General features: G+C 40.6%; 1 protein-coding gene across 1 annotated transcript; it reads right to left on the bottom strand.

Moving 5' to 3' along the window:
* Positions 1 to 807: 807 nt before the first annotated feature.
* LOC141147751 (gamma-crystallin 2-like) lies at positions 808 to 13303 on the bottom strand. The gene is made up of 3 exons (XM_073634934.1): positions 13214 to 13303; positions 12725 to 12967; positions 808 to 1114 (listed from the first exon to the last, which is right to left on the bottom strand). Exons 1-3 carry the CDS (start codon positions 13232 to 13234, stop codon positions 839 to 841), a joined length of 540 nt encoding a protein of 179 aa, XP_073491035.1. The 5' UTR covers positions 13235 to 13303; the 3' UTR covers positions 808 to 838.
* Between the last annotated feature and the right edge of the window lie 600 nt (positions 13304 to 13903).

Raw genomic sequence — 13903 nt, forward strand, 5'->3', positions numbered from 1 at the left:
ACTCACAGGCTGTGTCAAGTCACTCCAGCCTGTGTCTTCAAACAACAGGGAGGTGAAGCCTCAATAAATCTACATGTAATATCTCACCCCCCCATCGTGTTTAGCTGGTTAGTGGGCACGGAGAAGGGAGGGAGTGGGCTGTCATTTACCACTGTGTATAGATCCACATATGTGACTCTCTAGTCACATGGGCTGCTCAGATGTGATAGAGAGGAAATGCTCAGCATAGAAACTTACTGAAAACTGAGCATGTGCAGAGCTGCCAACATTGCTCTGCAAAATCCCTAGCTGCATTGGGGACTATGACAGAAGGGGGAAATAGAGAGCAGCAGGATACATTTTTGCAGAATACAGAAGACAAATCTCATAATGGCTGAGTGAGTATAAATAGCATGTAATGCAGCATTTATTGATATTTTTTTATGTTGTAGGATTAGTGACACTTTTAAGTCGAACTCCAGGGCAAAAAAAATATTGGGGCATTAGTTCTAACAGAATACCTCTGTTGATGTGTGTCCCAATCATGGCTGTTGCTTTGTTCCTGAAAACTGCTAGATTCATGCACCTCCTGAAAGTGATGAAAGTGCTGAACATTGAAAATGTCAGTCGTTGCTGGTGCACAGTAATCACAGTGAGTCAGTTGCTCTGCAGCTCCTCTATTTATAAATTGTCTTGTATGAAGCAGCAGCCACCGGAGGGACGCACTTCACTGGGGGTACATGATTGGTACCTAGCTAATGCTCCAATATTGTTTTTTGCCCAGAGTTTATCTATGAATAAAATGAATAGTCTGAAAAATGTAGCTGGTTATTATTTTTATTTGTATTTAAACATTCAACTAGATGACATTTATTACACGACGGAAAGAACTCACTCTCCCATTTAATCCACCCCAGTTACTGAATCTTCTATAATCTCCAGGTTTCAGGTAATACTGGCGTCCTCTGTAGTTGGGCTGCTCATAGAATATCCAGTATCCATCAAGTACCTTGCAAGAATGAATATCATGGTGGTGGAATTTTTCAAAAACGTGAGGACAATCTTCACTGAATTCCAACATCTCTCCTTGAAAGTCTTCTTTTTCATGCAGTCTGATTCTGTAAGAACCACCATACTGAAGTGGAAAAATAAAAATACATTATGTATTATCACTAATTGGTTGGATCCCATGAATTTTTTAAATATAACAGCTAGCCATAATATGAGCTAATGTGAGGGATAAATACTGGCTCATAATGAAAGAAAAGATCTTGAGCAGTTCTTCTTATGACTAAGCTAGTTATCCAAAATAACTCTCACTTTTCTCAACCAAACACTTATACATGGTTACATGTACACTGACACATATATAGTACTAATACCCTGTGATCATTTGGTGGCTGTCCCCTGCCTGCCGCCTTTAGCCCCCATTCACACTTGAGTTTTTCTGCTCTTTTCTCTATGCCTGACTTCATCTTATTGTACATGATCTTTGCAGAATCCCATTGCTTCTAATTGTCCCTGTTCACACTTGTATGCTCAGTTGCCCTAGGTTGCCCTAGGTGCAAAATGGTACATAAACAATTTTTGAGCAAATTCAGGCTTTTTTGGTCCCAAAGACTTCAATGGGAGAGCCTTTAGATACGCGATACACATGTTTTTGCATGTTTTGGTGCAAATGCACACCTGAAGAATCCCTCTCCTCTTATAGAACTGCTTTTCTCCCCATGTCCAGCCCTGAAAACAATCTTCAGAAGCTGGATATACATGTAAAACTTCAAAAGGAAAATATTCCCCGCTCTACCAACTGCTAATAAGCAGAGGAAAATACTAATTGCTGCTGTGCACTGTCATGTTTTCTTACATCAACAAAACTTATTTACAAAATGAGTGGAGCGCAATAAAAATATTAGAATCTGTGCTATCAAGTGAAATAATCACACGTTGTATACTGTCATATACATGTACTAAAGTATCCATGGGGCAGAGCTACGTGACGTCATCACGTTTTACCTGGAAACTAGAAGCAGAGCTTTTTTTCCTATTTGGAATGATGCTAATGTCATGCCTTCAGGAGGCAGTGTACTGTTAAAGTGGCAAACTATTCCCAGTGCATAGGAAAGATTTGTGCTGTGTATGTATTTGTATTTCCATAGGTCTTTAATGTTTTATGACCAATAAAGTGTATGGTTTTTTAACATATTACATGATGATGTCTTTATATTTCTGGAGTTTTGGAGATAAGGAGGTCTATTCACTAAGAGGAGATTTGTTTATACACCTGGAGTGTCCTGAGGAGATCAGTAGCCCTAATTAAAGGGCAAGGAGCAGTTTAACCTATTTTAAGTGTAGGTGAATTTATAAAGAGCAGGCAGTGTGGCTGGTGACGGAACACATGGAAGTTAAAATTGATTAATAAATTGACTCAGTAATGGGGATCATGGTTTCAAGTAGTTTATTTTAATGTATGTTATTGTCAGGGTTGGGCTCCTGCTACTGAACAAGCAGCCCTTTTCTTTGAATGCTCAGAAGCTGCTGCTGCTGTTGGTTAATTACCAGCTACTCGCTGTTACCACAGTGACTCACCTGGTTACCATTTACCTGCCTTATTAGTCCAGCCTACAGCCAGCTCCTTTTTATTATTATAAACAACAAGGTGCACCGACTAAGTGCAGTATGTTGAAATAAACAGAATTTATTAGTATAATCAGCCAAATGGCTACTCACATGACATTAGTTTACTTGCCTCATAACGCAGTGTTTGCCCCTATCTTTGCAACATCTTTCCTTTTCTACTTCTCCTTTTTATTATTTAAGCAGCTTAGCTCATTTCCTCCTTGGTCTATGATCTCCAAGTGCATTCATTCCTGTGTATGACTTGGCCTGGCTGACTTCTCTTCCGATTCCTGTTCCTGATTTTTGCTCCTGTCTAAGCTGACCTCTGGTTTCCTGACCCCGACTCATCTTATTACCTGCTCTGGCATCCAAACCATGGCTTCTGTTTTTTTTTTTCTACGTTCCTCAACTGTGTTATTTTTGTCATTTCACTAAAGGTGTGATTTTAACTGCACTTTCTGTCTCCGTCTGGTTTATGTTTCCTGACAGTTATATGCAAACACATGTGATTTGGACTGCATGAACACTAATGTATTTAAATAATGATTGTATTGATTATTGAATTTACATAATACACAGGATCATGGTTTCAGGCACTTGATTTTGAACATTAACGCGTATCAGATACAAACACATGTGGTTCAGATGTTATAAACATTAATGTCTTAAGCCCTTTATTGAATACACATGTATAATATGTATAATGCAAGTATATATAATACTCTGCAAAAAAATTAGATAGGTGTGAAGAAATGCTGCAAAGTAAGAATGCGTTCAAAAATATATATTTTAATTGTTTATTTTTATTAATTTACAAAATGCAAAGTGAGGGAACAGAAAAAAAAATCTAAATCAAATCAATATTGTGTGTGAATTCCTTTTGGCTTCATACCTGCATCAATTCTTCTAGGAACAAACAGTGCTTGTGCATGCAGTTTCAAAGGAACTAGGCAGGTAGGTTGTTCAAAACATCTTGGAGAACTAACTACAAATCTTCTGTGGAAGTAAGCTGCCTCAAATCCTTCTGTCCCTTCATGAAATCCCAGATAGACTTGATGATATTGAGATCAGGGCTCTACGGGGGCCAAACTATCACTATCAAGTCTGGCCAGAAGTGGTCTTCATTGAAGAATTGTGGCCAAAAAGCTAAACCTCAGATGTGGAAACAGGGCTAAGCGACTCAACTATGCATGAAAACTTAGGAACTAGCGATGCATAAAAATTGCAGCAGGTGCTCTGGACTGAGTCCAAATTTGAAATATTTAGCTGTAGCAGAAGGCAGTTTGTTCACTGAGGGTCTGGATAATGGTACAATAATGAGTGTTTGCAGGCAACAGTGAAGCATGATAGAGGTTCCTTGCAAGTCTGGGACTGAAAATACAGAAATACATGCAGGTACTTATTCATCCTGCCATACCATCAGGAAGGCACGTGATTGGTACCAAATTTATTCTGCAGCTGGGCAATGACCCCTAACATACAGCCAATGTCATTAAGAACTATCTTCAGCATAAAGAAGAACCAGAAGCCCTAGAAGGGATGTTTTGGCCCCCACAGAGCCCTGATCTCAACATCATCAAGTCTTTCTGGGATTACATGAAGAGACAGAAGGATCTAAGACATCCTATAGCCCCAAAAATCTCTGGTTAGTTCCCCAAGATGTTTGGAAGAGCCTACCTGCTGAATTCCTTTAAAAACTGTGTGCACAAGCACTTTCTGTACCTAGAAGAATTGATGCTGATTTGAAGCCAAAGGATGGTCAAATCAAACATTGATTTGATTTGGATTTTTCTTCTGTTCATTTACTTTCCATTTTGTTAACTGATAAAAATAAACTATTAATACATCTATTTGTGAACGCATTCCTAATTTACAGCATTTTTTCACGCCTGCCAAAAACATTTGCACAGTACTGTATATTGGATTTTCTGGGCTATTCATTGATTTTGGATATTTTGGCACTAAGGATGAGCTCAGGCGTGTTCACAACTCCACGTGCCCACGCCCGCCAGGAAGCTGACACTGCGCAGCGCTAATCACAGGCAGTGAGACATTTCCCGATCCACGGCTACAGAGATTGGGAAGTGTCTTACAACCTGTGATTAGCGCTGTGGAGTATCAGCTTCCTGGTGGGCGCGGGCACATGGAGTTGCGAATACGCCTGAGCTCATCCTTATTTGGCACATGTACTGTACATAACAGTATACAAAGTGTGATTATTTCACTTGATAGCACAAAGTTTAACATTTTTATTGCTCTGCGCTAATTTTGGAAACACATGTAAAAATGCCTGTGAAATGCCCATAAATTAATTCTAAGTTCTCTCAATACTGTTCACTCCTGGAAGTAAGTAAATCCACAAAATAGATTTTAGCTCCAGGCAGCTGCTGGTCGACCCTAGAGAGCGGTGAGACGCGATGCAATGAAATACACAGACGGCCATAGCCTGATGAAATTATTGAAGAGAGTCTTTGTACATTTAATATCGTGAATGTGAATTGTATACGTTTTTAATAAGAAATTTGGAAAGGGATTACGCTATGAGGATCCTCCGTGTCCTCTTTGTTTTAACTTTCAGTTTTATTCAGGGACTAGTCTGCTGATTTCTGTTGTGATCGGAGCATTAAGTGTGTTTTGTCAATAAGAAATTAGAGGCAGGGGCGTGGCCTGGCACGCGGCGGGGATGGCAGCATAACTGAGGAGCTCCGTCGGACCTGCGGCCCTAGCCCATCTTTCTGCACCGATACTACCCGAGGATGAGCAAACAGACCACCTACACCACACTTGTTCCTGTCGCTCTATGGCTGCAAGTGCTGGGAGAAATATCTCTGACATTTTCAAGAACCAGGCCGCTGTTCTGAAAGTCACGGCTGGAGGCAAGATGGCGCCGGTACAAGCTGATGAGAATTTCAGCAAAGCCTCATTTTCCACCGCCATAACAGATCTCAAAACTAGCATAATGGTTTTACAGGAAAAGCTAGCCACAGCAGAGACAGCGGGAAAGCAAAGGGACAAGGCTATCAATAGATTGGACAGTGTTGCTACTTCACGTGGCATTCCGGAATCCGCCATGGCTGATCAAATCACACCAGTCCTGCAAAGAGTTTTCAACAGCCTCTTAGAGAGGCCAGAGGACACAGATATTGAGTTTGTGAGAGCTCACAGAGCTCTAAGAGCCAGAGGCCCAGATACTTTACCCCCCCCGAGACATCATTTGTTGTCTACAAAACTTCAGTCTCAAAGAGGACATCATGTTCAAAGCTCGCAGGAATGAGCAATTTGTGTTTAATGGGGAGAATATAAAACCTTTTCAAGATCTCTCTCAGATCACACTGAAAAATCGCAGGGCCCTGCGACCTCTCCTGGACAAGCTGCGGGAAAAAGATCCCTTTGCTTTGTGCTTCCCCTTTGCCCTGCAGGTGACTCATAATGGCAGGCAGCACATGCTCCGCACATCTAATGATCTTCCTGAGTTCTGCAATGCTCTCCAATTGGATCAGATGGATCTACCGGAGTGGTAGAAGGAGTTCACCTTGCCACCCAAAGATCGGAGCCCGCCCCACTCGCCAATAACAACACTGGAGAAACATCATTCTAAAAAACAGAAGCAGATGCTCAGATGGCAGGCACTCCCCACAGTCGGCCATAATCCTCCAGAAGCATCATGGAAGACTGAACAATTGAACAACCTACAATATGTTTACGCCTGTTTTGCTGTTGCAACTAGTTGACAGGTAAAAGACAGACCTTTAGCGGCCACCACAGGGGTCTAGCAGTGTACAGACTCTTTTACTTTGGCACGCAACACTGGAAGCTCATCACAGGGACCTATATATTTTTTGGTTTTGTAGTGACATAGGATTCGTTGTCCCCTACTGGTGACCTCGTGGCCTCTTGTCATCCACATCCCCTGTTTTGCTTATACCCTATATGGATCGCCTGGGGCGTCTTGCTTTCAGATGCCTGAATCTCCACAGTGACAGCATCTTCAGGCGAGAAGCCGTTCACTGACTTCCAAGGAGTTAAGATAAGCCTTAATGGACTTCCACGGTTCCTTTTAGGTCCCAACTCAAACTTATTGTATGAGGTGATTGACTAAGGGGACATATCTGCCTGTTTCTATTGGTACTGTTTGCCACTAAGTCCCTGCCCTGATATACCGATTTATGCAACAATCAGTTTATAACCAGCTTACAACACGTTATAACGATCCTTACCTTTCTAAGTTACATTGGGGGTTTTCTTTTATTCCTTTTTATTTATTTATTTTTTCAGTCCCTAAATGACCTCATTAGATTGGAGGTGACTGAGATAGGAGACATTGTTCTGTGTCTCCTCTCGGCCACATCCTTGAACAGAGTCGTTTTCTGCTACTTTCTTGTGGTATCTGTCATAGTTTACTGATTATTGTTGATTTTCCTCTACTCCCGGAGCAGAGTAGACCATTAAGCACCTATTATAAGAATTAACTGGGCTGCGGCCCAGCTGTTTCCATACAGCTTAATAGCAAATTTTCTTTCTTACACATATATATATATACCTATATATATATTGGGTTGAGTTGTTGCTGCTGCTCTTATTGGGTGTCTCCCTTGACCCCGCAATAGTGTTCCGGGTGAGGCTCCATTGGGCCCATCTGTGGACACTAAATTTGATCTTCTGGGACGATACGCTCATCCAAAGAGGGTGTGATTTCTCCTCTCCTCTCTTACTTCTATTCATATCTTCTGTCTTAATTCCTCTCTTCTAGACTTCCAATCTGTTGTCTACTTGGGTTTTTAAAGTGTTAAGAATTTCCAGTTGAGGCTGTAACTAACCAGTATTTTTCGAGCTATATTTGCAGGTGCATGCTACCATCTCTCTCTCTCTCTCTGGGCCTGCACCATGGCCTATTCCGTACTAGGATACAACCCCACAGTAATATCACATAATGTCAAGGGCCCGAACATCCCGGAGAAGCGAGTCACCCTTTTAAGAGAACTCAAAAAAAGGTAAGCCCAAATTTGTTTTTCTCCAAGAAACCCATTTCAAGACGAATCACATACCAAGGCTCACCGACTCTTACTTCACTGAGGCACATCATGCTACCAATGACACATCCAAATAAAAAGGAGTCTCAATCTTGGTGAGTAAATACGCAAAGTTTGAGCTAGTTTGACAAACTAGATGACCCAGGGGGAAGATTTATCTTCCTTAAGGGAAAATGCGACGGAGTCCCCCTCACTCTAGCGAATGCTTATTTTCTTAATACTGCACACCTTACGTTCTGCCAAAAAATGACAAAAGAACTGTTGAGTTTCAGCACAGGCCATCTAGTCCTGGGTGGTGATTTTAACATTCCTCTTAATCCACTGGTAGACACCTCATCAGGGAAGACGCATATCACTTACAGAATTTTAAAGAGAATTAAAACCCTCTTACACTCATTAAATTTGATTGACACATGGCGCTTCTCCCATCCAGAGGATAAGGATTTTACTTTCTATTCAATCCCACACAATCGCTACTCGAGAATAGACTACCTGTTTATCTCTCAAAGGGACCTCCAACTACTCTCCGGAGCACATATACTGTAGGACTTCAAACTATATCAGACCATGCTCCTATCTCCATTGCTCTGAACCTTTCAGAACCCCCAGACAAATCCAACATTTGGAGACTAAACTCATCCCTATTAACAGACCCATCCCAGCTTCCCACACTGACGGACTTCTTTAAGCACAACATAACCACTGGCATGGACCCTCTGGTGGTCTGGGAGGCCCACAAGTGCTATATAAGAGGGGAATTAATTACAATGGAAGCACGTAGAAAAAAAAATCAGAAAAAGAAATTACAAAACTGACAAATAAAATACACTCTCTAGAATCCTTACACAAACAATCCCTCACAACCCACTCAGCAGCCTCCCTTCTGGAAGCCAGGAAAACTCTCAAGCAGATCTTAGACACCAAAACCAAAAGACTCCTCTTTTTCAAGAAAAAGATATACTACAAGCATGGTGACAAAACCAGCAAGATACTAGCTAGGGCCATAAAGGCACAGGCCGCTCAACACAATATCTTGGGCATTCAAAATAAAGAGTGTAAAATAGATAGAGCCACAGAAAAGATAGCGCAACATTTCCACGACTATTATACTACCCTGTATAACTCAACACAAACTGGCAGATATCCTCAGCAACAGATCTCAGGCCATAAAGGATTATTTAAAAGAATCCAGTCTCCCCTCACTTGCTGAGGATGACATAGCACCCTTGGAAGGTCCCTTAGATGCCTCAGAAATTAGACTTGCCATTAAAGACTTAAAACCCGGCCCAGGTCCTGATGGATTTAGTGCCATCTATTATAAGACATTTACTGATCTACTAGTTGCGCCCCTCAGAGATGCATTGAACTCTCTATTTGAGCAGAGATCGGTGCCGACTGACTTTCTTTCAGCTTACATCACAGTGATACCCAAGCCCGGCAAGGACCCACTACATTGTACCAGTTAAAGGCCAATTTCTTTGCTGAACTTGGACGTCAAACTTATGGCAAAAATCATTGCTAACAGGCTGAAACCTTTACTTCATGACCTGGTCGGTTCGGACCAGACGGGATTCATGCCAGGTAGAGAGGCCAGGGATAATGTTACAAAATCCCTGGACCTGATATATGCAGCCCACCAGCGAAATATCGAGGGCTTTCTCCTGTCGAATGACGCGGAGAAGGCCTTCGATCGAGTAGCATGTGACTACATGTTGGAAACGTGCAAATATGTAGGGTTGTGTCCACACATGATGGCTTGGATCACAGCGTTATATCAAGACCCCTCTGTCAGACTTAAAATAAACGGTATGTTGTCAAATAAAGTTAACATAAAAAATGGGACGAGACAAGGATTCCCCTTTTCACCATTACTCTTCATTATTTTGCTCGAACCGTTCATTAGACAAGTACTCGCAAACAATTCCATTAAGGGATTCCAGTTGCCCACGAAAGAATTTAAGGTTGCTGCGTATGCGGACGACCTTTTATTTTTTTTGACTGAGCCTCACATTTCCATACTCTCACTCATGAATGAATTCTCCCACTACGGTTACATCTCTAATCTCAAAATAAATTATTCTAAATCGGAAGCCATGAATATCTCACTATCTGAACCCAACTTAAGATTAGCGCAGAATAACAGCTCCTTCAGGTGGAAATCAATAGCTAATTAATACCTTGGGATGTGGTTGACCCCCAGGCTCCCATTAATATTTGACCGCAACTTCCCTCCTCTCCTCAAAATTATAGAAAAGGACCTTCAAGACTGGAACTTTAAAATTTTTCATGGTTTGGTAGGGCAGCTATTTGTAAAATGACTGTTCTACCAAAAATTCTCTACCTACTCCGTACATTACCTATCAAAATACCCCAGAGCGTCTTCAAAGCCCTCCATGCATTGCAAATTAAATTCATTTGGGCCCATAAATCACCTCGTATAAAGTCCATCTTGCTAACTAGACCCAAAGAACTGGATGAAAGGTCATCAATCTCAGAAATCCACAACAATCTCATATGGGTGGTTGCAAAACCTAACAATGTCAAGTCGAGACAGGTTCAGAGAGAGATGGTGAGATGAACTGGGATTGCGGATTACGGATCACCAATGGGAGAGAGCCTGTATTTTCTCACACAAGTGTTCACTCAGCACACAAATACAGGAAACTGCATATAGAATCCTAACCCATTGGTATGTCACCCCAGAGAAAATCCACAAATGGCACCCCCAGTCGTCAGACTTATGCTGCAGATGCAACAAAGAAAAAAGTACTTTGTTTCACATCTGGTGGCAAAGTAAAATGCTGACACCATATTGGTCTAAAGTGAAAGAGGCTATCTATCAGATCAAGGAGACCAAACTTACGTTTGATGCAGCTTGTTGTCTGTTACACATCTCAAATTTTTCTTTCAAAAAATAAGAAAACTCCCTCTCCAGACATCTGATAAATGTGGCCAATTCCCTCATCCCGCTATATTGGAAATCAACGAACATCCCACAATGAAAGAATAGTTACTCAGGGTTTCCTACATCTGGAGGACACCATGGCCCAGTCAAACGAGACTGTCGAACATTACCACAAAACTTGGTCTCCCTGGTTCGATTTTAGATACTCTCAAGCCTACGAACAACTTTTAGGTAAAACATGAGTTACAGATACCCTCAACTTTACCTCCTATGAATGTTCTACTGAAAGTCTCCTCACAACCCTCTCTCAGGGCTTAGATTGCATAATGATACACCTGGTTCTCCTATAACACTCGTGCAGATGCATGCCTAACATGGTTGGAAGATATCTGGATACTTATAATAATCTATTAGATTTTCTAAAAACACCTTTGTAGGGTAACAACACTCTCTTTCCCTTCTCCTTACTTCCTTCATTCTAATCTTAACTTTGTTTCATCTCTATATGAATATGATCAATGGAAAAACTCCAATATGTTGGTGGAGGATAATATCGACAAGTTGAGGCCTCAGGCAATGTCTGTAGCCCATATTGATATTCCTGTTTTGATAGATTACCACCTATTGATTTATGTGACATGGTTATCTTTATTCTTTTCCTTGTAATTATCTGCTTCTACACATCACATGCCTGCAGCTGGATTGTTCTCCATGCTTCTACACATTTTTTTTCCTTCCAATAAACTTTGATGTTTAAAAAAAAAAAAGAAATCAGAGGCAACTACTAGCAGTGAGTGAGGTTGCATGTGGGGAATGAGTTACATCTACTTCACTAGTGATGATTTGAAGTTTACTACAAGCAACAATTGCTTTTATCTACTATATGTATGTACTTCTATCACTGGGAAGTGGCGGCTCCTCTTTTCAACTTTTTTTTTGGGCTAAAGGCTGCTGGAGTTATTTTATATTTATTTTACTCTGTATATGAAATGCCTGTAAATACCTGAAAAAAGTGTGTCAAAATCACAAGGAATATACTCTGCTCAGGTGTGAATGATTGAATCTCATGAAAATGGGAACATACTTCAAACTCTTCAAATTTTAGGCTGGGTTCACACTATTGCGAGTGTACCCTGCATCCAGTTCGCAAAAGCAGGAGATTTTGACCGGCTCCCTATGGAGCCAGTTCACATATCTCTGCTGCGGCTCCGGTGCAAATTTACACAGGAGCCCTGTGCATCTTTTGGTCTATTTCAGGTCCGAATTCAGCCCAAAATTTGGGCTGAAATCAGACCTGAAACGGTTAATGAGGATGCAACTGACCCCTGCTGTGAGCCGCATGGGAACATAAAGACAATGCATCCTTTCAACCTATTAGATGCTGAATTGTAAAAACTCACAATTCCAGACTTGGGGCTTGTTTACACTTGCATTAGCCCCCACTATGTCAAAACCACATGCATTGAACATAGTTGCAGGACATTTGCAGGTTACCCCCATTAACTTAAATGTGTCACATTCAGCAGGCAGTACTTCCAACCAAATGCTACAGGGAGATCATTTTTGCCACACCGTGATGCAAACCATCATTCCTATGGCATATGCAGGTCTCCAATATCTAAAAATAGCTACTTTTGCAACTTGGGGAAGGGGTGTGTGGTAAACAGCCTGTTTTTATCACCCTCCTAACCACAACTGTAAACTAGGCCTTCCTTGTTATAAGTAATATGTGGGTTGACAGAGACAGGCTACAGAAATTGTGAAGGGTCTGATGGAAAAAACATATCAGGAGAGACTGCAGTGATATATACATACAAAGATCCATTTTTTATATGTTACTCTTAAAGCAGTAGAAACAAAATGACATTATGTAAACTGCAGTAAACTATAGCAAGCAAAGAAGTTAATTTAGGTAACTGAAAGATGATTTACCATACACAAGCCACATATTATTAAACAAATTTTGTTTGGGGTTTTTTATACTTTTATCCTAAAAACGCAGGGCAACAGTGTGTATATCATGCAGTACTTTGTCTATAAGGACCACAAAAAACGATCAATTGTCTGCAAAGCATGGTACATTTCGGGAAGGGTATAAATTCCTTTTTCTAATATCTAATTGATCACCCAATTCTGCTCTCATCATTGAGCCAACTTTTCACAAAAAAAATGAAAGATTATATTGATATCATACCTGAGGAACTATGCGGCAGGACTTAATGGAGTCATTGTATCCCATCCAGTTTTGATAGTCTGTGTAGTCTCCGCGTTTAAGGTAATACTGAGAACCTGAGTAACCTGGACGCTCATAAATTACCCAGCAACCATTTAATACTCGAGCTGAATTACACCTACTGAAAAAAGACTGCAAGTCACTATGATCACTATTACATTCATGGGAACGCCCTTGGAAGTCCCTATCCTCATAGAAGATTATCTGAAATTAAAAAAAACAATGGTTACACATAAGTGCAATACATAAAAAAATCATATAACTAAAATACAGCAAGCACAACCGTGCTTAGCATCGTAGGGCTGTAATAATACTTAAAGTAAACTGCACCACCTGATATATGCGCTGATAGTTTATACCTCAAGCTTGGATGTATTATGCAACAACAACAAATAATATAATAATAGTGACCAATTTTCATTAAAAAAAAAAAATCATGAAAATTCTTACTTTCCCCATGTTTATCAGCATTAAAAACACCTCAGTGTTTGGTGGAATATGGCCTGGCAGCCTCTTTATATATCACATGGACTGCCAAAGCTGCATAAATCGAACAAAACTTTCTGCCCAGTAAGGATAATGTATAGTTCTTTTAGCTCTATACTATGTTAGCATTATTTATTCTTTTTTCTGTTTGTGTTATTGCTAAATGGTGACAATAGGTATACAATTGTTTTTAACTGTCTCACAATAGAATTCTGGCAGTAACATCAGTAATTAGCCAATAGCAGTAGAAATTTGTTTGTTTGTGAATACAAACAAAATCACACATGATAAAGGTTTTTCTAAAGTTGAAGCAAACCTTTAACTTACCCATACTAGGGATATACAAAAGACAGGCCCTACTCACATTTCACAAGCTTCCCCTTTACCCGAACCAGCCATCGGAGCCCCCCAGAAATATCCGGTACTTCCAGGTATAGGGGGACAGATGACACTCCCCCTGCTTTGGAGAATCCATTCCATTCATTTGTACAAAGTTTATTAAACACTTCACAGTTATCATATTTGTAAAATTCACAACACTATATGCATTGTCAATAATAAATTTAGTTACTGTTATGCCCTGTACACACGGTCGGATTTTCTGACGGAAAAAGTATGATCAGATTGTGTTGTCGGAAATTCCGATCGTGTGTG

Source organism: Aquarana catesbeiana, linkage group LG06 (assembly GCF_042186555.1).
Source record: "Aquarana catesbeiana isolate 2022-GZ linkage group LG06, ASM4218655v1, whole genome shotgun sequence".
In the NCBI taxonomy this organism is placed as follows: domain Eukaryota; kingdom Metazoa; phylum Chordata; class Amphibia; order Anura; family Ranidae; genus Aquarana; species Aquarana catesbeiana.